This window comes from Homalodisca vitripennis, chromosome 4 (genome assembly GCF_021130785.1).
Source record: "Homalodisca vitripennis isolate AUS2020 chromosome 4, UT_GWSS_2.1, whole genome shotgun sequence".
In the NCBI taxonomy this organism is placed as follows: domain Eukaryota; kingdom Metazoa; phylum Arthropoda; class Insecta; order Hemiptera; family Cicadellidae; genus Homalodisca; species Homalodisca vitripennis.
Genome location: NC_060210.1, coordinates 15,835,962 through 15,861,682, shown reverse-complemented (window position 1 = coordinate 15,861,682; position 25,721 = coordinate 15,835,962). Strand labels below are relative to the sequence as shown.

Below are 25,721 nucleotides of genomic sequence, written 5' to 3'. Positions count from 1 at the left end.
AAACTTTCAAATTTAAGAAGCAAAATTGTGAATTTTACACAAAGTTTTTACGTCATTGAATAGCTTGTATTGACAATTAATTGATATTCATAATTGTCGAGGCACTGCTTTAATAGGCAGTGGAGGATTAATAGTTGAAATCGATTAGACTTATGTAGTAATGTAATTTGAAAAAAATATACTTTTATTGTCTGCAAAACGTAGTACATTGTATACAAATCCACATTGAGAAATGATAATATGTAATACAATTTTTACAAAAGTAAAATTCTTCTTGGCTTCTGAACCATCTATCTAGTACTTGCTCTGCAGAAACTGATATTTTGCCATAATGGACAGAAAGTAATGCAAATACAGTCAACCGCTCATTCCCTATAGTGTCCCCTAAAAGTTTTTGAGTTTTAATGATGAACCATCCTTCAACAGTACATATTCAATACTGAATGTAATACTTCAGTACTCATAATTTGAGGTCGAGTGATAGAGGCTTAATAGCCCTAACTCTGCCTCTTTAATAAAGGCATTTTTCATTTTATTTCAATACTGAATTATTTAAATAATAATCGTTTGCTAAAAAATTAATTGAAAAAAATGTAAATTTGGGGGGACCCCTTGGATCCCCTCGCTGGTTACGTCTTTGCTAGGATGGCTAAATCCTTTGGTACTGAAGAGTCCCACCCACTCCAACAGTCCTTCGTCACAGCGAACTAGGACTATTACCCAAGCTACTCCATCATCCCAGCATCTCTACATTTAGGGTAAGTGTCATACTTGGAAATCCATCAATTTGCCTGACATAGGTATGAGACAACATCAGTGTTTGATGTACACCGTAGTAATATTTACCGGATAGGTATATAAAACAACCAGAAGTGCACCTTTAATCGTGGATGTCTATCATCCTAATGTTTCAAACTTGTTTACACTGACAATAAAGTCATGACCATCATCCATGAGTTGACTGAGGGAAAGAAAAGAAAAACTGCTGTTATGTAAAAACTTTATAATTTTACAAACATGTACAGTTATGTAACATATTATTTACAATGTAGAGCTTTTAAATCTCACGCTAAATGGGCGCACCTCCTGCAACAAGGAAATGTATACAAAATTGATAGAAAAATAAAAAGCACAATAGAATTTTATAAACAAATACCATACATTTTCAGGTCACACTGATCATCATAGTGAGAGTAAAAAGGTTTGTTTCACATAAAGAGTTATAAATAATGTCTAAATGAAGAATCGCATTAAATTAGTATTACGTATTTTCTATTTATCGTTTACTATCATATTTATTCAACATGATAAGAAAATAATTTATCTTATTATGTTCTAAGGGATTGGGTTCAATTCATGGAATAAACTTTGCTTGTTGCCTATTGAACTTCGTTATCTTTGTTATTATTTAAATTATGCTTAATATTACTACGCTTATGCTAAGAAATAAATATACAATATAAATGTTTCTATATTCAATTTTTCTATGTTATTTTTATAAATTGTATTCAAGGAAATGGATTGTAAGATACATCGTCACAGTAGGGAGTATCTTGTTTACTATAATTAATTGTTCTTAATGATAATAAGATTCTCAATAAAACTTTGAATAAAATTCACAGGAGGGGAGTCTTCCTTTAGTTTTTAAGGTTAATTTTCCAAAGTTTGTTGTTAAATGAAGATGGTTCTAATATTAAGATGGAAACTCAGAAACAATGTATTGTGGTACAGATTTCTCCTAAGTTACTGCTTCAGTTGGACAATTAGTAAAAATTTAACATCCAGATTTCTCTGATGTTTGATTTTATTTACTACAGAATTTAATTTGAGAAATGGGCTAGATATATTACAAGGAGATATCAGTTGGCCTCTGCATGACTTGTAGCCTATTAAAATATTGCCGCTATGTTGCTGCTGAACAGTGGCGTAGCTATGACTTGAGTTGGGGGGGAGGCAGGGGGAAATAAATCTGAGTATCCCACACCAGGGAATTATGGAATAAATCTGAATAAATATACATTTTTAAAAACTTCATAGGCTAATTAAAATTTAAACATTTAACTACTGTATTTTAAACAAGTTTGATAACTGTAATTCAAATATTTTCTTTATATTTTGGGCTTTTGAGGGGTTCCATTCTCTATCCCCCTTCAGCTACACACTGCTGCTGAAACACTTATTTTAATATAAAGGTCAAAGGTTTCATAGTTTCATAGGTTTCATAGCCCAATGCCCAACATTTTTGGAACAGTAACATAAGTGAACTTTGTTGAGCCCAAGACGGACGAAATGAAGGTGGAGATTATCAACAACAATTTGTCCACAGCCTTCTATCTTAAGATCTAATTGGTGTTAATAATACATCACATCACTATGTAATGAAGAGATAGATTTTTTATTCAAAACTTTATTACATTTCCATGTGGAAAATAGTTAATAATGCCCGTAACCAAAACAGGAGCTCTACAGATGACATAAAACTGAAAATAAATGGACAACTTTCACATAACCCTCAAGAAGTCGCCAATCATCTGAATTTATTTTTTGTTAATATGGCAGAAACAACACTACAAAAAATCCCAGTGGATGAGAAGAAGGAATTGGAATCTGTGGAACCACATGAAACAGCATTAATGGAAACAATGACCAAAACGAGCATCGAAGAGGTTAAAGATACAATTAAAAACCTCAAATTCAAAAATTCAGCTGGTATTGATGAAATTTCTTCCAAAGTATTAAAATTTTGTGCTGACGAACTAGCCCCCCCATTGGTTGCCATATTCAACAAATCTTTTAAAGAGGGTCAATTCCCCTCAAAATTAAAAATTTTGAAAGTATTCCCTAAATTTAAAAGTGGGTGCAAACATGATGCAAACAACTACAGACCAATTTCACTGATTTCAACATTTTCAAAATTATGTGAAAGAATTGTTCTTCAAAGACTCCTGGACCATTGCGCTCAGCACAATCTCTTAAATGAAAACCAACATAGATTTACAAAAGGGAAGTCAACTATAACGGCATTGATCAAACTAATTGAATCAGTGACAGACAGCATTGAAGAGGGAAAATTGACCACAGCTTTGTTTCTTGATTTAAGTAAGGCGTTTGATTGCCTCAGCCACAACATCATTCTGAAGAAATTGGAATTGCTTGGAATCAAAGGGACAGCAAATAATTGGTTTGAGAGCTACTTAAAGGGTCGTACCCAACTAGTAGAGCTCTACCACTCATCAAATGGTATCACAAAGGCAGTCAGATCAAAAGTCCTTCCAGTGCTGAGAGGTGTGCCACAAGGTTCCGTATTAGGACCAGTGATTTTCATTCTCTTTACCAATGATCTATCCCAACACCTAGGAAACTACTGCACACCTCTAATGTATGCGGACGACACTACCTTATTTCTGACCCAACGTTCAGCAGATGGCCTTGCGGTCTCATCTTATACAGCTCTCAACATGGCCATCCAATATTGCTATGGAAATGACCTTGTAGTAAATCCATCAAAGACTAACCAGATCGCTTTTGGAAGGAGAGCATCAGAAGTCCCAACCATTCCAGATGTCAGTATTGAAGATCATTTAAAATTCCTTGGAGTAACAGTGGATACCGAACTAAATTGGATTAATCACGTCGACAATCTTAGTAAAAAACTCAACACTGGTCACTTTGTCATCAAGCAAATTCTTTCTCTCAGTAGCCTTGAAACAGCAAAAATAACTTACTTTTCCCTTTTTGAGTCTCACCTGCGCTATGGTCTTGCTACCTGGGGTGGAACTACTGCTTCAAATCTCCAACGGATACTTATCATACAAAAGAAATGTATTAGAACACTGGCGGGACTACAACCTCTGGAGAGCTGTAGAGAGGCATTCAAGTCTCTGAGGATTCTCACTGTCATTTCGCTTTACATTCAAGAAGTAATAATGTACGCTGATGGGGAGAATCTTCCAAGGACCAATGATGTACACCACTACAACACCAGAAATGTACACCTCTACAGCCTTCCTGTACATCGTCTGAGGCTTTATGAGCGAAAACCATCATATATGGGAATGAAGCTCCACAATCTCCTACCACCTCACCTGCTGTCCAAAAGAGGAAAGGAACTCAAGATAGCACTACATCAATGGCTTCTAGACCGGCCATTCTACACGCTGGAAGAGTATCTTCAAAAAACCTTTTCCTGATGTTAATGTATTTAATGACACTGTTTATAATCTCAAAGATTGTAAATAAAGATATTCTCATTCTCATTCTCATTCTCATTCTCATTCTCATTCTCTCATTCTCATTCTCATTCTCATTCTCATTCTCACATTTGTTTCAGAACAACTTCTACAAGTTTGTTGAGAAAAAACATGGATTATAAAATAATGATAAATAAAGGTGATTGAATAGTTATAAATGTAGTGGTGATAATGCTATCAAGTAAGTGTCTGATTAAATCAAAATAAATATGTATCAATTTATTAGTTATATTAACACAAAGTAAGACAATTATTTTCGATAGTTAATTTATAATTTGTTATGAACAGAAAAGACTTAATTTACAAAATTCTGCAGATCCCTTAAATTGCTGCAAGTATTAAAAAATTTAGATAAAGGCTGGAAGATTAATTTTCTGTAAAATAATAACAGTTACCTGCGACTCTGCACACAATTTTGTAACCTTTGCACGTGTATGAACACTTGGTTAGATTGAATTGTATTTCCGATGCCAGTGTTGAGTTTGTCTTTTTGTCATAATCAAGAAAATCTATTAAAAAGTGCATTCATGGCCATTATAATTACTCTGGTCTTAGTATTTTTTGTTGATTAATTGATTTTGCCTTGTTCTCCATTCAAGAAAATAAATATAGATATAGATAATAAGAAGTATTTTTTAAATCAAGCTTACTCTGTGCTCTCAAGACGATAAATGGAAACAAATTAAAAATAGTTATTAAATTAATGAAACTTAAGGTTGTGTTGTCATAAAACAACGTTGACACAGAACAGTTGATTACATTTAACATGATTTCTTAATTAATATTTCACAACTTTAGAGACCAAGATGTGGGGTTTTCCCTATTTAAAGATCAGTGGAGTGTAGCTGAGGGATTTTCGAAATAAGAATAGGCCTACTATGTTCATCTCAGGGACTGTAAGAATGCCCATGTAAGATTTCAGTACAATCTTTTCAATAGTTTACGAGTGAAAGCAAACAAACAAAGGCACTTTCAATACTAACTTCGGTCCCTGTGGTACCTTTTAATTTTGCGTGGAAGCTAGTTGCCGTGAAAGAAGTAATAAAAAAGTAGTGCATGGTTTTAAGAGTTTCCAAGAGTAAAGACATCTATGACATGTTCTGTGGATGTGTTAAGAAGGGTTATTTATAGTATAGCTCCTGCTCTAACAGACTTAATAAATTTGTGTCTTTCCGAAGGGGTTTTCCCTGAGGTTTTTGAAGGCATCGAGGACTGTCCCCGTCTACAAGAAGGGTCCCACAAAACGAGGTATCGAGCTTCAGACCTATATCTCTAATACCTATGTTTTGCCAAGGTCATTGAGTCTGTCATGCTGGAGCAGCTGTGCAATTTTTTTTGAGTCACATCACCTCTTGGTACCAGCACAGTTTGGCTTCAGAAGGCATAGATCTACTGTCGAAGCTGTGGACTCACTTCTTCAGGCGCCATTTCTTAATTCTTTTGAAGCAAAAAAGTTCTACTGCTGTACTGTTATGCGACCTTTCACGTGCCTTTGATTGCGTGTCGTACAAGATCCTCTTGAAGAAACTGGAAAGGTACGGTGTACGGGGTTGCGCCCTGAAAATCTTGAAATCTTACTTAGATCAAAGGAAACAGTCTGTAACCTGGGATGGTACAACCTCGAACCCCTTGGTTGTTGAACATGGAGTGCCTCAGGGCTCAATTCTGGGGCCATTTTTGTTTATCATTTTCATTAATGATATTTATTACAATGTAGCGGGTAATATTCTGTTGTATGCCGATGACTCAACCCTGTTTGCAACTCATAAGGACTCTACAACCGCAGAAAACACTTGTTAAGAACCTTTTTACAAATGCTTCATATTGGTTCAGTTATAACAGTTTGTGCCTAAACCAGAACAAGACTCAGGCGATTACTTTTAGCTTGTGCAACAATTGGTGTTAATGTGGAGGGAGTGAAGTTGCTTGGCTTTAATCTTGATTCAAAGCTTGTCTGGAATAAGCATATTGATGCCTTGTGTAGTAAGCTTAGTAGGGTAATTTTTTTGCTTCGAAAGCTTAAAGCAGAAATGCCCTTTGAGTTTCTTTAAGTTAGCTTACTTTGCCTTTTTCTACTCCCACATTGTTTATGGTACTCAGGCTTTGGGGACACTCTGCCAGTGTAATTAGAGTTCTTCGGTTACAGAAAAAAGCCCTTAGGGTAACTAAGGGGGGCACAGTTGCTTGAACACTGTAAACCACTGTTTTCTCAACACCAAATTTATGACAGTGTACAATGTATATATAATACCAATGTCTTTTAACAATTAAACATAAAGAAGATGACTAACATCACTAATGCAGGTGTACATGGGTATGAAACCTGGAGATGCCTTGATGTCCATGTAAATAGATCTAGGTTACACAAGATCTCAAATTGCTTCCCTATTATAGCCACTAAAATGTTCAACTCCATACCCCTTACAGTTAGACAGCTCCCGGTACAGAAGTTTGGGCCTGTCCTAAAATCCTGGTTGTCAGATATCCCTTTCTACAGCCTAACTGAATATTTTGAATATGACCATTCCCTTCTGCTTGGCTATTTAAATTAATTTGTTTTTAATTTCTGCATGTGTTTAGTGTTACTATCTGTATATTTGCATGACCCAATACTCTTTAGATTGATATAATGTACTTGAAATTAATGAGACCTGATTACATAACGGTTTCTTAGTCAAATCATGACTGTTTTGTATTCTTAGATGTAGTCTCTCACAAAATGTATGCCTAATTTTAGTTTTAAATATTTACATTTACGCCTAGTTATATTTATATTTGTATTAGTGCAGGGCCCTGTTATGTATTAATTAATCAATTAGTGCAGGGACATGAACTAGTGCACACTGTTTGTAACTATTAGTCAAAACTTTATTTTCTTACATGTAGTAATTTTTAATATGTTGGTTAGTGTTTAATTTTAATACCTATTTTAATGCTTAGTTTTATTTATATTTTTTAGTACATGACCTGATGGACATTTATTTTGTGCACGGACTATAATTATTGCACGCAACTAAGTTTTGTAGTTGAATGTTGTTTTTTACTAGACGTAGCCTATTACAATTTGTAGGATCGGCTGAATAAATCATTTGAATCATTTAAGTAGGATGCTATAAAAAGGAGTTCAAAGAAAGTATTAATTGATTCCTGGAATTCCACCTAAACCAAAAGAATAAAGTCACTTGCCTAATACATTTATACTATGGTATACTGTATTTCTTTCTCTGTAATACTCGTATAAATCCAATAAAGTAATATTTAAATATATCATTAATTAGTGAAGAAAATTCACTGATTAATTTAATATTGTGATAGCTTAACAGTTGAGGTCACAATAGAGCAACTCTTCCACTAGCAATAAGGAAAGTTCTATAGTTATTGTTATTAACTATTCCTAAACTGGTTTCTAGGAAAACGCATTTGATTACATAAATTTCAAAGTTGCCTTTTCATACATACATTTTTTACTATTTAGTACAGTTTTGTTATAATCTGAGATATATATATATATATATATCATAGTATAATTCATCAGCTAAAAATAAAACATGATGTGTTATTGATGTGTTATGTCTGCAACATTTAAATAGTTCACCAACTAAATTCAGATTTATTAGATTAAGAAACTAACAAAAGTCTCCGGTAAAATATATTGTTCGACACAAACATTTATTTTATTAATAAGTGTCAGGGCCATATTGTAACATAATATTGTAACAGTGGTGTAACATGAGGCTATGTATGGCGATGTATTTATTCTACTCACTTGCAGTTAACCGCAAATACGAATATTTCAGCAATAATATAATCAATCTCAATAAAACATTAAGGTGTGTTCACTGTTAATATACAGTACTGAAACTTACCAATTCGAGCGTTGTTGACTTGATAGATGGGTGTTCCAACCAGTGCAGAAATGGTGTCAATATCTGATGCTAGAATCAAAACCGGTAATTCTAAGCAATATATGGGTCAACCTCGATTTTTCTCATATTACAATATAATGTTCCAATAGTCAATTCCAGCAGGCAACCACCAGACGGTCATATATTGCTTAGAATTACCTATTAGTGATCAGGGGCACTGACGTGATCTGGGCTTCAAATTTGGAACTACTCGAGTTAATTTGTTTTATAAAAGAGCAAGCAGCGCGAAGCGCTGCGCAGCGGGCAGGCATCGTGCGTGATCCTTTTTTTTATTAAAAATTACTGATAAATTGTTATTACATATTACAATATAATGTAGGTAATGTATGTAAAACAATTTTAAACACATAATTACATGCCGGAAAGCAAGGTAAAACCCAACCAAAAACCAACAACTAACCTTAATAGTCGTTAACGTCGGAGTTGGAGTCTAGCTCAATGGGTTGTTGTTCACAGCGGTCACCGTACGCTGTGACACCGTTGTAGACATGTGAAATTGCCCGAAAGATGTTGTGTACTCTAGTTTTATAATCTGAATATTTTCTTTTAAACTTAAACTCAGCCAAATGTCCAACAAGATGATGTTTTCTGTTGCCGTACCTTGGGATATTGCCTCTAACTACCCGCCACAAACGTTCTATGGTTTGACCGTCAAAGCAATATATGACCGTCTGGCGGTTGCCTGCTCCCTATAACTGCTTTCCGGCAAGAAATTCAAGTAATTTCCTTTTCTAATTGACTATTGGAACATTATATTGTAATATAAAAAATAAAACCACTAAAGTCTTTCTTCAAAAGCATTTTGAATTGCTATACGATTTCTAGATCTAATCTACCATCAACTGTACCTAGTATCATTAGCAAAATATTAAAATTTATCCCCATCGCTAATTTAACACCTTAACTGCGACTACACTACAGAGTGAGACCAAGTGTAATATCACTCTGCTCAATGTAATATCAACTGTAATATCAGTTGACATGTTTAATGAGTTATAAAGGTTGATTTTTTTAAAGTTTGCCACAATTGAAATGTTTTATACCTGAAGAGATACAACAAACATTAAATGATGTACTTCACCTAGTTTTTGACAATACAAAACATATGTACTGTATCTACAAACTTTCAAAATTACCAATACTGCTTTTGAATTTGGCAGTTATTTCAGTTTCGCCGTGAATTGGTTTATCTCCTGTCATCGTCATTTATAAACCAAAGATTTCAATAAACCAGAATATCAATATGTAAGAACATGTTTGAATACAACTTCAAAACACAACACAAAATTACAAAAGATTGCAATCACAAGAACTACTGCCAACATACGCTCAGCTGTCCAACAACGCTCAGCTGTGTCTGCCAACATACGGTCAGCTGTTTATATATCTATCTCAATTCTGCCAACAGGCGTTCAGCTGTCCAATTACGCTCAGCTGTTTATATATCTATCTCGATTCTGCAACATACGGTCAGCTGTTTATATATCTATCTCAATTCTGCCAACAGACGCTCAGCTATCCAATTACGCTCAGCCGTTTATAATACCTATCTCGATTCTGCCAACATATGCTCAGCTGTCCAGCAATGCTCAGCTGTTTATGCATTTATCTTAATTCGATCTAGGACAGGCGTTACTAAATTTACACGTTAAAACACTCAGTTTGGGCTGTTATCCTAATAGTGCAGACATTGAAGCATTATTGCTCCGAATTTTTTTACTGTGAACCGAATTGCATAAAATTTTTGGAATTAGGTTCATCTTAACCCTTAACTTCAAAAGTGAAATGATTTGAACTTCCGCAACCACCCCTTCTCGGGGGTGAATTTATTTTTTTTTTCAAATAACCTCGGATATCGATAGAAGGCCTAATTTTAAGCAAAAAATCATCTATAACGTTTTTCGAAAAAATCCAATACTTTTCAAGTTATTGGCAATTGAAAATTCGCAATTTTTTTTACGTTTTTCATCGGTTTTTTGCAAATATCTCCAAAAATATACATTTTATCGAAAATTGTATAAAGAAACACAATTGTAGCAGGTACAACAATGAAACCATTTGGTTTTTTATAAAGTACTCTAAGTGCAATATTAAGATAGATATTAAAAAATCAAAGCCGTTTTTTATTTTGTCTGAAATTTAATCGATGTGTGGTCAATGCCATCTAGCGGTGAGCAGATGCATTTTAGGCATTCTAATAAAAAAGAGTTTTATAGTGCTTGAAATAAGCTTTAAAATGAGCACTATTAAAAGTCTTTTGCACGTAAAATAAGTGAGCTGTATTGCAAATAAGAGGAGCATCTAATGTTTTTTTCTTTTAAATCAATGGGTTTTCACAAGTGCCATTTCCACCAAAATTAAAATTAATCATGTTCCGCCTAGACTCTACTTTATTATGAAGATTTTGATAGATTTTATCAGTTTGGCTGCTTCAGGACATATATTTTTCAAAAAAGTCACGATTAAAAAAAGATTCAAATTTTTTAAAAAAACATCTTTTTCATAATATCTAAAAAATGACGACATATACATATAAAAGTGTAGGGATGAAAAATGTAGGTATATTTCTGACAAAAAATTTTGATTTTTAGATTTTTCTGTCAAACAAAAATTGACGGAAATATGATTGTTTTTAAAGAGCGCGTAGCAGCGCAATCACAGCCTCTCTTAAGCCCTTTAAACCCTTCACCGTTTGAGAAAAAAGGTTTTTTTACTATATATTGCAATGAAGGATGTTGTAGCTCTTTTAATTACCTTTAAAATGGTTTTTTTAAATTGGTGATAGCATGAAAATTGAAGGAGTTATGGTCAAAAAATTTATCATATTTTTTCTGCTTAGTAACTGAAAATGTTGGACTGTGAATATTCGGAGCAATGTGAAAGTACGCAGTATAATAGAGATCCAAAAACTATTGTAATGTGTATATATATACATAATATGGCTCATATATTTTGGAAACGTAGGCATGAATACATACCAACGTTTCTTATATGTATATTATAACACATTTGAGTGAATTTTATAAAATTTGTAAATATATTATTCAATAAATGGCAATTTTTTTTACTCTAAATTAAATTATTTTGAAATATGTAATCATATACATTTACTGTTTTAATTTAGGGGTAGTTTTAAGGGTAGAAAAGCTTAAGAATATGATAATCATTTTCGAGAGTGTGGAATAATATTTAAATCCTTTTTATTTTATCAAAACAATTTTTTATCAAGAGGTAGATTTCAAGGGTTGAAAGGGGGTTAAAAAATTTGATCATTATTATAGAGAATATAAAATATTACTTACTCTATACTTACATCTTTTTATGTCATACCAAAGTATTTTTTTGTGATTTTTTCAATTTAGGGGTTGTTTTGCAAGGGTTGTAAGATTTTCAAGGGGTTGAAAAATGATTTTAATATGAGGTAATTGTGTTAGAAAACACTTTACAATTTCACCACTTACTATTAAACATGTTTTTGTAGCGATAAAATGGCTCAATGTCGTTTTTTCCATTAAGGGGTTGTTTACACCCCTTAAAAAATAATAGGCGGAGTTCAGATCATTTTCACTTTTGAAGTTAAGGATAAGATGAGCCTAATTCCAAAATTTCATGCAAATCGGTTCACAGTAAAAAAATTCGGAGGTAAGACCGTATTTTTCGCTTCAATGACTGCACTATAATAATAACGTGCCTATCTAGTTACTCTGGATGTTAAAATGATAGCATATGAACCTTATATAGTACCTTTATGTATAGTGAGCTATACATTGTAATAGTGACAGCAAATAAGTAGATTAGTAGGTTTCAATATGTTAGAATTTGTACATTTACTAAAATGCTGAACTTACCAATAGAGTTTTTGTCCAATGGTTTGTAACGAGGAAGGTTACTGCTTCCAGGACATAGTTTACCTGTCAACATACCTATTTTAGACAAAGCCACTGTTTTCATTTAAAAGGCAACATATATCTTTAAATATATAAAACAGTACAGTCCTATTTTTATATATTGCAAGAAATGTTTTTTTAATTATAGGTTATGAACAAGTCTGTTTGTTTTAGGTGAGCAGATTGTGCTAAGATGTTGGTTTTGGCCACTGCAACTTGATAAGTGTTATCACTTTTATTATCCATGAACGCCACCTGTTATGTACATGTAATCAGTTGAACTAAGTAGTCTACAGTGTGCAGGGGCGTATATAAAAGGAGGCTAAGGGGGTCAAACTCCTCCTAAATTTTGAAAGACTGACATTAAAATTGCACCCAGTCAGTTGTGTTAAGCAAGATCATATTTATGGGGTCTTAAAGCTCAACAATTTCCTGCAATAGAATTCCTCAGCCACTATTTTTCGTGGATATTTTATACTTCCTAAAGCACCTGGTGTGTCAGCAGCCCCCCTCCCACCTCAAAAATAATTTTCTATATATGCCACTGACAGTGCGCCATCTGCTATTCAGTGGTTACTTGTGGCATGAACTATAATGTGTATTCATCATGATATTTGATTTAGTGAGTCAAATTAATACCAAGGAAAAAATCAGTAGTGAGGACATCATTCATAGCTACAACTTCACTAACCACGTTGGTGTTGGATACTGTTTATATAGATAATTTATTTACTATAGTACGAGACACATACTGCAAGTCTGGCTGCATGGAAGTTACCGCACCCCACTTCCCCCCTTGCCTGGCAGCATTGCTGGTCATATCAGTTGATTCTCAGTATGAGGCGATGTAACGATGTCTTGCTTTGTTTCACTTAGTGATGGAATATCAAATACTTTCAAGAATCGAATGCAGTGTATTCAAAAGCACCCATGTATTCGAATATTTTTTTCTAACAGACAAGTCTAGACTTGTCTTACCTCCTTCCGGTAATCCATTGCTTCTTGGGTATTTGTAATTGCCCTGCCAAAAATGTGGGAAAATGATCGTGAAAATAGATTGAAGCCAAAAATCTCAATCATATTTTGTTTTTACACGACATTAAATAAACATTAATTTTTGTTTTGATTGTTTACAAATGTATTTATTAACTGGTTATTTGTACAATTATACGTATTGTCAAGTTTGGAAATTTTTAACTATTTATTCCAAATTAGAATTTCCCCTTAATAATTATTTTCATAGTCCAGATATGTACATATATATTATTGTCTTTATCGTTTACAAATGTATTTATTCATTGATTATTTGTACAATTATACATTTTGTCAAGTTTGAACAATATTAATTACTTACTCCTAACTATGATACCCTTAATAAATTATTCTTTTCATATTCCCAAAATAGATATATGTGTGTGTGTGTGTGTGTGTGTGTGTGTGTGTGTGTGTGTGTGTGTGTGTGTGTGTGTGTGTGTGTGTGTGTGTGTGTGTGTGTGTGTGTGTGTGTGTGTGTGTGTGTGTGTGTGTGTGTGTGTGTGTGTGTGTGTGTGTGTGTGTGTGTGTGTGTGTGTGTGTGTTTTATATTCTATACTAATATTCATCTAAAACCCTCCAATGAATACATATATATGAATACGAATACAGCTCTTGAATATTTTATTTGAATACTATTACAAATAGTAATATAGTCCTAACAAATGAATACTGTACGTTTGAATTCGGTTCTTCCAGAGAAATTGTACTCATTTCAAAAGTATTCGAATTCATTTTGAGGTATTCGAACATGTGAATAGCCGGACCGTATTCAAATACTATTCGATTCTCCCATCAGTTTCAGTTGTTTACATCTATTTTGTTCTTCAGCATTTAATTACTCTGCGTGTTTTGATATTATTACTATTTTTGCTCCACATACTGTGTCGTTGTGTAAACATGTGTCAATTTATATTGTTGAGATAAATGATTCAGGTGGATGAGAAGTAAAGATGAGCAGTAATGATCACTCGATTTTTAAATTCAATCGATTATCCCACCACTAGTTATTGTTTCGTTACAGCTGGCAACACCACATCACAACCTAGGCTTGCACTGCTATGTCACGTAAATTTAATGTCCTCCTCGGTAGACTAATGGATATAGTCTTGACTCTCTAACTGAAAGATCACAAGTTCAACTCTCTGAGAGATCCAATCTTCAAATAGTTTTGTTTTTGTATTTATTAACACAGGTCAAGTGTAACAAAGGATCTAATGGTCCTAACTTCACCTGTCACAATGAAGAGTTTCATCAATCAATCTTGTACAGATATGATAAAACAGTATACTTCGAGGACAGAATAGCTAACATTCAGGCTTGAAAAAAATCCTCGTAAATAAAAATACAAGTTACATCTAACGTTTTGTTGTAGTTAGATCTCACAATCTAGGTTTTATAGAAATTGCTTCAACATTCCAGAAACTACCCAAATAAAAACCTACCGAGAATTATTATTTTTTTGTACCCAGGTTACGGTTAGTTGTAAACAGAAATAAACTGACCTAAGTAATGTTTCTTGCAGTACTGGATGACTTTTCCTATAGCAAGGAGTATTATCATGAACACACTCAAGATGACAATGCGAACACAGAACGCTGACAACCAATCATTGAACGATGATTCCCTGAAAATGTGAAACAAATCATTAGAATGCAAACTCAAAAATACAATCATTCTTTGTAATTACGTTTATATTAGTTTCTAAGCATTTACAATGTTATCTTTGCTGAAAAGAACAAGTAGAGTTTTAGGAAGGATACAGTCTTTTTAGAGAGAGGATAATTATTGTTACAATTGGTCTATTTTATCTTGATTAATAAATTTGCCTTAGATACAAATGGGATGGTCCAGCATATAATACTTTATACTTATATCAAAATTCATTATGTTTTATTTCTGTTTTGAAATTATTTGTACAGGCTGGATGTAGTAAAGAAGGAATAAAATATTATTATATAAAATATATTTACAACCTCAGCTGATTAAATTTGATACACATTCGTACAGATATATGTGGATTATTTTTATTCTTTTTCACGTTTTAAACATTTATTGTTATTAACACAACATACAATAATTAATCATAGATCGAAATATATGAAGTTATTAATTTAAATACTGTAAAATTGCTATTGGAAATCTTGATATTTTATGAACTAATTGTAATGGCAGCCATCATAATTGTAGTTCTTAGGACTACAATTATGAACTACAAACCTCAACCAATTTTAGCTCTTATTTTTGGCCTTATCATTTTTGGAGAATTGCCTCATTTTAAGGATATAATTAATATGCTTTTTAGATGTTTTTCTATTTCAATTCGTTTTCCAGAAAACACACCTCAAACTGTTTTATAATTTATCCTTCCGTAAACTCATAAAATATGCACTACAAGAAAAATTAGTGTAAGGATGCGTATTAATTATAATATAAACTAAGCCATCAACCATAATTTTACTGCAGTAAGGACTAAAAAATGGTTAGACGAGGTTTAACATTGTTGTAATGGAGTAAAACTCGTCATTTAATTACAGCTGGCTTTTAAGTATTTCCATTCATTTCAAAACAGACATCTTGTGGCCAAAAATATGCTCTTTCCAAGGACATAGCCAGTGAGAGGGTTCAAGGGATCTGGACCTCTCCCCCCAAATTTTCAATTTTTTCAATTACTTTTTTAGTAAGCAATTGTTTTTATTTAAATAATTCATTATTACTGACATGTACTGCTGAAATGTCGTTCTCAACAAAGAAACGGGTCAAGGAACAAAATGGAGTGGACTCTCTGTCCACTACGGGAAAATATCAGTTGTCAAGACCCCCCAAAATTTTTTCCTGCCTCCGTTCTTGGAAGCTACTAATACAATGTATGAAACACCAGTGAATTGGTGTTAGTTTATATAAAGAGCTATCTGCCAAAAACTCTACTTTTTTCTCAAGTAGCTAGTTACAATCTGGACCAATAAACAAACCCAAAGACACCGCCTTTCCTAGTCAATCTGCAAATAAGGCTTCACTTACACTCAGTCAATAATTAAGATAATGGCTTCTTGCATTAATAATAAAAAGGAATGAGAACTTGAAGTTCTCCATAGTAATGCCTTAGCCATACCCCTCTGCATCTTCTTCAGGGAATGTCAGCTTGCAGCATTGGTGTGTACCACAGCAGTAGAAATAGTCAGGACAAGTCACTCTTTCGAAGGCATCATTTGAGGGACATACTGTCACTGGATGACAAACAACAGAATTCACTTGCATTAAGATATTGAATTGATTGCAAAACAAAATCATTGTATCCTGTAAAGATGATTAGACATGATATTTTATCTATTTCCGCCTTGATAGTTTAGAATTTTATAGAACTATACGCAAGAAAAAGTGTTGAGTAGTTCTTATCTTAACTATTAATGTTTTGTAAGTACCCCCTCCCCCCCCCAGCATGACAAAACATACTGTAATCTTGAATTAATTACTAATTTGTGATCTTAATATTATGAGTGCAAGTCTAAGATTTGAGGTTCAAAAGTAAGTTTCTCGTCAAGCAAAACTCCTTGATATTTAATAGATTTTACTTTTTCTAAAGATTGACAGGTACATTGGTTGATAATGTAGTCTTTTTAAGAATAAAAAAGTGCAATATCGTTTCCTTTAAAATTTACTTCTAATAAATCATTTATAAAGACTAAGAAAAGAGTAGCAGTGGTAGTTGACCCCTGTGAAACTCCGGTCTGCTCAAAGAGTGGATCACTGAAATTGCTGTTGAGTTTTACTTGCTGCCGTCTTACAATAATGAAACTATAAAGCTATGCCTCTAATACTGGGAGCCTATAATTTATTTAAAATAATTTCATGACACACCATGTCAAAAGTTTTTTTAAAGTCAACAAAAAGACCTGTTGTTTTTAGTTTTGAATTTAATCCATTGAAAATGAGTTCAGTTACAGTTAGTAATGCATTTTCTGTCAATCCGCCTTTGATAAAACCAAACTGCTTATCACTAAAAAAGTTATATTGGTTTAAAAATTTGGTCAATCTTACCAAAATTATTTTCTCAAGTAATTTGGAAAATACAGAAAGTAAACTAAGTGGTCTGAGTATACCCAGCAGGAATCACTTCTGGCTGGTTTATACCTTTCAGTTGAACCTTCCACTGGGCACAGCAAAAACCGATGTGTAACTTAAATCTGGGCAACCCAATGGATGTCCAGTAGCGACACATCACTAACCGCAAATGTCGAGATTCTGGAGTGCAAGGGTAATTCGATGGGTCTAGTCTACTGCAGGAGATGACTGTTGGAGTTGGTGGGGTTCGTTCTCAAACTATCAGAGGTTCTTGCTAGCCTCAACAAGGGTGTGCCAACCCTGTCTACTTTGACTGGAGAGTCTGGTTCAGAGCTGGGCTCTCCTTCTTTTGGGGGTGGGGGTTGGGGGTTGGACGTGACTTTGAGATTAGTGCCCTAATTTCTCCTCATGGATCTCGATAGGAGGCGGCCCCTACCCCTCTAACCTTACCCACCCTGAATATCCTGTCACTCCTGAGGCAGCGCTAAGGTTCTTACAGGACTAAGTGCAATTATAAGCTTCTTGTCCTAAGAGAACAAAAAAATTTAAAAAGTGGTCTGATTATAAATCCTTCTGCTGAGTATGTCCTGACCATGAGATGAATGAATAAACCAGGACTGTTCAAAGAGGGGGTTACCAGGGAAAGTTTAGGCGGATTAGGCTGAAGCAAGAAATATGATAAATAACACAGCCACAGTCTACGCTTATTTGAGTTACAGTGTAGAATTACAATTAAAATATGCTTCTTAATACATATTGTGTTGTTAAAATGTGACTGAATTTTAAAATTAAACTCGCTTTTTGGAAAATGTTGGTGAGGGGGTGGTGAGATACACTTGCCCCGGGCACTACCAACCCTAGGAAAGGCCCTGGAAAAAACTAATAGAATAATGTGCAAAAGCTTAAAGTACATACAAAGCAGATGGTGTAGTGATGTTCTGCCACCTGCCTTTATCCACCTTATCTCTGCATTTTGTGTGGATTAACTGCCTCCAAAACATTTAACTCAATGCCCACAAGCTCTACTAATGCTTCGGTTACAGATAACATTTCAGAACTGTTGTCATTGTAACAAACTACTCACGAAATATATTTATTTAAAGAAGTAATTTGGACTTGCAAGAATATGTTTAAAAGCATTTCTTTCCAGATTTATGTTTTGTGCAGAATAATTAACTATCTGGAAAATTGCTGCAATGGTCATCTTTTCATTGTGAATTGCATATCTCTCTCACATGCAAATTTAGTTTCTTCACTTGCCTTATGATTGATACTATAAGAGTATCAATGATGTTTTTATTTTGTAAAACTGTGAACCTTATGAGACACTAATTGGTGCATTGGATATAGAATGCTGACAAATATGTAAACAGGTGTTATTTTTGGGCAGTTCAATTGCTGAAGTCTCCAAAAAAGGGAGTCTGGGGATAAACAAATTTTTAAAAGACACCTTGCATAAAGTTTCCGTTTTCACTATCCTAATATTCATTTTAAAAACAGATTGTTTATTAAGTTTATGGAAAATTTATTTTGTTGTAATTTCAACTGTTATGCATATTATAAAAACTTTCAAGTTTTTATTATTAATTCACAAGTGGATGCAAGTAATGTGAAGTTAGTATATGTAATGAATTTAATTTTATGTTGCTTTCCTTTCTTAGAATAAGTATTTATTTTTGAGAAGTTGATATATGGAAAGGCTATATTAGGTTATATTGTGCCTCAATAAATTTCAGTTGTTATTTAATTCTAGCTTTAAAATCATTGAACAGTGACTATTCTTTCAACGATTGTCCAGATATTCAACTTATTCATATCACTCACCAAGATCTTTAAACAAATTTTGCTATATCCAAATTTCATACATATAAGTTCAATTTCATAAATTGCATTGTAAAATTGAGACATCTCACAGTTTTTAGTCACTTTATCTGTGTACAATGCCACTTATATATGACCTCCTCAACACAGAGATACGAACTGAACTTATCTATATTTGTTGATAAATAATTAATTAAACATGTTATTATTATCTTCAGTTATTTGATGAAAGAAAAATCACAATTATCCAATAATTTTATTTTTTCACAAGAGGCCTTTTGACATCAAAGATGTCATCATCAGGTGTGAATCAACAATTTGAAATAGTATAAATATTTTACAATTTAAAACAATTATCAGCTGAATAAAGCTTAATACAAGATTTGTTTAATTAAAAGTAAAATAAAATAAATATTAATACATGTACGGTATAAAAGTTTGGGTCAAAAACATTTAGTTATATTTTAAAGGAAGGGTGAATTTTGAATCGGTCCAAAATCATTGTTTAATATTTTATCTTTATGTATTTTTATGTATAATGTTTCATAAGTGCCGAGTTCTTCTTGTTTATAGACTTGTTTTAATAATGTGAAGTTTTTAAAGGTGTGATTTGTTTCCAGTGTGTGTTTGGCAATAGCTGATTTTTTACTTTGTCCGTATTTATAATATCTTTTGGGTTCTTTCAATCTTTTTTAATGGTTATTTTTGTCTGGTCAATGTAAATCTTATCACAATCTTCACAGTTAATTTTGTAAATTCACGTTTATTTTCATCTAAAATGTTATCTTTTGAATTTCTAACTAGATTATTCATCTTATTTGTTGTGCAAAATGTTACGTTCATGTCTACATTTTTTCTAAATACTTTTTCTTATTTCTTTATAAAATGGACCATGACTCATGGATTGCCAGTTTAGTTTTTCTTCTTGTTCACTTTTTAAAGCAGTTCTTGACGTTTTTGATAAATTCTTCTTTTTTTAATAAACTGTTAATTAATTTAGTTGAGTATCCGTTAAAACTGCCATTTTTTTATATTTCTTAGTTCCTTCATGTACTCATAGTTTTTTAAAGGTGTTGTAAGTAATCTATTATTAATCATGGTGTGGAAAGCAGCTATCTTTTGGGAGGGTGGAAGGTTTGAATCATGTTGTATGTATCTGTTGTTGCAAGTGAGTTTCCTGTAAATTTCATATTCTATGTCGCCATTATTCCTTTTCACTAATACATTTAAAAATGGCAATGATGAATTTGTTTCAATTCCATAAGTAAATTTAATAGTTGGATAAAATGAATTTAATTGGTTAATCAAATTTTGAAGATCTTGGTTTTTATTAAATATGGCAAAAATATCATCAACATGACTTAACCACTCTCTTTGTTTCGCGTTTAATTCAAAAGTTGCTATGAAAATGTCTGCAATAAAACATGATAAAGGGTTCCCCATTGCTGTTCCTTCAATCTGTTATTAAAACTGATTTTTGAATTAAAAAGTTGTTTTTGAGACATGTATAAATCAGTTAACTTAATCGCGTTGTGTGTTAAACCGATTGATATTAACCACTCCTTGATAATATTTAACGTACATTTCATAGGGACATTGGGATACAAAGAAGTAACATCAAATGAAACTAAATATTCTTCACTGGTAATTTTAATAGATCTTGTCATGTCGATAAACTGATTTCTGTATTTAACAGTAAAACTTGGAGGTTGTGGAAATTTTTGAAATCGTTGAACTAAACATTTGGATAATAAGTAACTGGGAGAATTTATACATAATACTATTTGACTCATTTTGTTCCCTGGCTTATGGATCTTAGATAAGCAATATAAACGTGGTAAACATGGATTTGGAACTGTTAGTTTTCTGCATAATACTTTGTTCATAAGCAATTGGCATTCTCTTAAAGTAGTAACCATCTTTTCAACGGATTTATTAAGAGGATTTTTAGTGGTTTTAACATAAGAACCTTCTGAAAACATTTCTTGAGCTTGACTGTAATAATCTGTTTTATTTATAATGACTACAGTATTACTTTTGTCAGCTTTTAGACAGAAAACGTCCTTTTTCCTTTTGGTGATTTTAAAACCGATTCAGAATTCGCCCATCCTTTAAAATTACTTACTTTTAATTAAACAGATCTCGTATTAAGCTTTATTCTACTGAGCATTGGTTTAAATTGTAAAATATTTATCTGTTTCAAATTGTTGATTCACACCTGATGATGGCATCTTTGATGTCGAAAGGCCTTGTGTGAAAAAATAAAGCTATTGGATAATTGTGATTTTTGTTTTATCAAATAATAGAAGATAGTTTTTTCAATAAGCTCCTCCTTCAATGTTATTATTATCCAATATAAATTCAAAACAATTAGTCTGATTATGATTACACAACTTTTTTTATATATAAATAAAACATAATTAAATTATTTTAATGCAACAAAGAAGCATAGCATAATGTGTATTACTGTTGAGGAAGATATACTAAACAAATATACTGTAATTTTAACCCTAATATCAGTTTGGTGATAAAGAAGTCAGTTTTTATCAAACTTTACAAGCTAGTAGGTGCTCTTCACTACCCTTTATTAAAAACATGCTGTTTTTAATAGACTTAGAACCCCTAAGCAATATTGTACTCAGAGGTATAGTCAGAGAAAGCATACGGAAATTCCACTAACCCCACTAACCGTAAATATTATTTCTTCAAATATCTCTGATGAAGAAAACAATTTGATCTATCTATCAGGAATATGAACAGGCATGACATACACACTTTATCACCTGATTGTAAAGATGAATACAATAAGAAATAATTTTATTAGAAATAGTAGGATTTCCATATGTTATTTCACTATGCAATAAAATCCCTTTGCAATTAAATGATAATATACCTTACCTGACAGTCTGAAGGAAGAAACAAATATTAGTTGTTTTAAGAATATTCTTTTCAAAAGCTTATGTCCATATACATTTAATGATATTTTCGTAGACTCTCAGTGGTAAAATAAGGTTGTATCAAGTGTCTAATTGTAATGATTTGATTTAGCATAATATTTAAGTATCATAGCATATTTTATTCAGCCTTAGACTGAGTTAGACATACTTTACACAACATACAATCATTACTGTTTTTGAATTTTTGAATAATATGTTGTGAGATAATAAATAAATTCTTGTACAATTATTTTTTAGAACAAACAACTAAAGCATCTAGTTTTAGTACACATACATACCATTAGTATATAATATAACATTCTATTTGTAAAATAAAATTGTGAAAAAATCAGATTTTAATATAAATTTTAATTAGCAGAGCATTCAATTGCAAGACTTATAATTGCATACAACTTACAAGGATAAGATTTAAGTCTACTTGGAACTATCACAAATTACTACCGTAACTGTTCAAGTTATGATAGACTTTTTAAAGTAAGGTTCACTTTTTATACATAAAGACCAAAACAATTATTTTTTACAAATTTATTTTCAGTGTTTATTTTTCTCTATTGTTACCTTTTTTAAGTATTTTTCGTATATTAAAACTAAATTTTGAATTGAATTTTTAATTTAGCTTCAGGTCACGTTCCTTTTATTACAGCGTCAAAAAAAACCAGACGCTGTAATAAAAGGAAGGTGAACTGGAGCTAAACTCAAAATTCAATTGAATCAACCCTTCCTACCATAGCTACGTTATATGTAAATTTTGAATTTCTTCTTCAAAGAAATTTGTTACCTCATCTGATACCCGAGAATTTATGGGCATCCTCACATTTTCATCTTTGTTGGAGCGCTTCCCTCGAAGATAATGCATCAAGTGACAGAAAAGGTGATAAACGCTTTGGGGCAAGGTTAGAACTATTTGGTGGATGGTCCAAAACATTCCATCAAACAATCAACAGTTTCTCAGATCTGTACAGCCCTTACTTTAAGAACTATGCCTGGTAGTTTCCAAGTACATTTTAAATAAAGGAGAGTTATATCCATGTTTTATCCCACAACCTATTCTCTATAAAGAGAATCCCAGAATATATCCAGGAACATAAAACATTTACTTATTAATCTGAGCTAGTAATGGGAAAATCGAATAGTATTCGAATACAGCCTGGTTATTCACATATTCAAAAACTTTGAAGAAAATTCAAATACTTTTGAAATGGATAAAATTTCTCTGGAGAAATTGAATTCAAACCTACAGTATTGATTCATTAGGACTAATAGTATCCACATAAAATATTCAAGAGCTGTATTCGTATTCATATATATGTACTCATTGGAGGATTTTAGATGAATATATATAAAGAATAATTAAGGGAAGATTCTTAATTTGGAGTAAGTAATTGAAAATGTTAAAACTTGACAAAATGTATAATTATACAAATATTCAGTTAATAAATAAATTTATAAATAATAAATACAGTAATATACATAATATAATTACCAGCTGTTACCAATCAGATACTCATTCCTTATTATAAAACAGCAAACGTTTGCTGTGTAGTGTAATACGTGAGGAGTCAATTTCATAACTTTTTTACACATTTAGTTAACTTTGCTTATTATGGTTGTTTTCAGAATTAAATTCTCTACAATCTGTAGGAAAATCAATTTGTTTTAATCGGTCATTTAACCATGTTATTGGACATCAAACATTTAAGACGGTATTTTTGTTATTAGATTTTTGGCAAGTTTCATACTTTTTTCTCAAAAACTGTTCATACTACAACCTCTAGAGTGGTTTTATTTGATTTTTCAGGTGATTTTCCTTATAAATTCACCTTATTTGAGTTAAAAGTAAGAACAAAACATTTCAGAATCACTTAATTTCACCAGGTGAACTGAAAACAATGCAAAATCTTTCGCCAGCCATTACTCACAAATGGAGCGTTTCCGGACCTACCTTTATATAACATTTTTTTCTTATTTTTAGCTCTACAATCATGTCTTAAAATATTTTACCATATTTCTGACTCACCCTGTATATGTATATATCTGGACTATGAAAAGAATAATTGTATAGACAAGTGTAGACGTGTATGTTTTAAAAAGTATGCAAATATAAAGGTGCTTTTGAATACACTGTATTTGATTCTTTTAAGTATTCGATTCTCCCATCACTAGTATAGGATTCAACAAATGCTTATCATTCACTAATGCATAAAGAAACTACAGATTAAACTTCGCTCCCAAAAAAATTAGTTGGAGTAACTGAAATCAAGAACCCAATAACCTATGTAATGAAGTGTTTACAACCATGATGATGCTTCAACTGATGGAAAAGGTGATAATCACTGAGGTAAGGTCTGGTCTATTCGGTGGATGAGTCAAAACTTCCAACCAGAAAAAGTCAATAATTTCCCAGGTCTAGCTTGTAAATTCCTTAATTTAGGTTGAAAAAGTTATTCATGTTATGGATTACGGATGAGAGAATAATAGTTAAGTGGTGGTTTGGAAGAGTGAATACCTAAAGCACTGGGCTATGAGTTGAAACTAAATTTAATGCAGGTTCAAATATCCTGTCTTTTACTATAACAATTTTAATCAGAATGGACAGTTCAGCTTTTACTGTACCGACTTCCGTTTGCTCTATTTGATCAGATCCTCCCATATGCCTATGGTTAAAGCAAGCAGACTAAATAAGGCCAAAAAGAATAATTGAAGGAAAGATGTTGAAGAATGCTATACAGGTAGTAGGGAGGAGAACAAGAGATAAAATATAAAGATATCCATAGAATATACTGCACTATCCAATTACTTTTTAGTTTCCCCATAGTTACAACTTATTATTCAGTAAATTTTCTATTATAAAAAATCCTGTCTACTTTACAAATAAACTCAAAGCATTTCAATGTATTTAAATCTTACTTTTAAAATGAGACATCTGGAAACCCCTTCAACAAAAAGGAAAGAAAGTTAGTTGAAGTTTTAACATTGTTTTTATGAGAGAAAACACAGTATTTTAGTACTACCTTCTCCTAAGTAGATCTAAAATATAGTAAATCTACAGTAAAACATCAGTTATGAAGTATTCTTTCACTGTTATTTTCTTGTTAGTTTAATTGTTCTTATACTTGCAAATATTTATACAAGAAGAAGTATACTCTATGTCCAAAACTTTATAAAGTGATCGACCACACTAATTTTTCTTCTTTCATTTATTTAAAGAGAATAATTTTTTTCGTATTACATTTATACAAAATTTATCAATTCTTAAATGCTGACAAAATTCAAGATGATTCTATATTGTACATTGTATATCAGGTGAATGGTTAAGAGTATAGATTCTTCTTTAGGGAGTAGTAGAGAATACATTGATTTACTGCATACTTACAAGATAAAACTGTTGGCAGACCAACTACACAACATAACAGAACCTGAGTAGAAAACATGATGGAAGTGACAAAAACTGAGCTCTTGACCAGCTGATAACATTATCTTTGCAGTTGAGTATTTCCCTGAGAGGGATTAGAGTACACAGCTCTAAATGATTAGAGCATATTTTAATCTGCATTGTTTTAGTAGGACTAATAATAACACAGAATTCAGCAGTAATATGATCGTAATTTGCCAGATGTTATTATATCACTTACTCATTGTTCACAAATTAAACAACATTTTTACACAAAGTGCATAGTGTCAGTTTTAATCTATACTGTATAATATATAAAAGAAAATATCTTAACTGAATGACTCGTCAATGCCCAGCAACCATGACAAAACTGTCATGTTTAATTAAAATAAATT

At 32.2% G+C, this 25,721-nt stretch overlaps 1 protein-coding gene across 1 annotated transcript; it reads right to left on the bottom strand.

Annotated features, from left to right (window-relative positions):
• Positions 1–986: 986 nt before the first annotated feature.
• Positions 987–25,466, bottom strand: LOC124358990. The gene is made up of 6 exons (XM_046811288.1): positions 25,309–25,466; positions 16,208–16,322; positions 14,601–14,722; positions 12,025–12,087; positions 8,117–8,185; positions 987–1,086 (listed from the first exon to the last, which is right to left on the bottom strand). Exons 1-6 carry the CDS (start codon positions 25,364–25,366, stop codon positions 1,070–1,072), a joined length of 444 nt encoding a protein of 147 aa, XP_046667244.1. The 5' UTR covers positions 25,367–25,466; the 3' UTR covers positions 987–1,069.
• Positions 25,467–25,721: the final 255 nt, after the last annotated feature.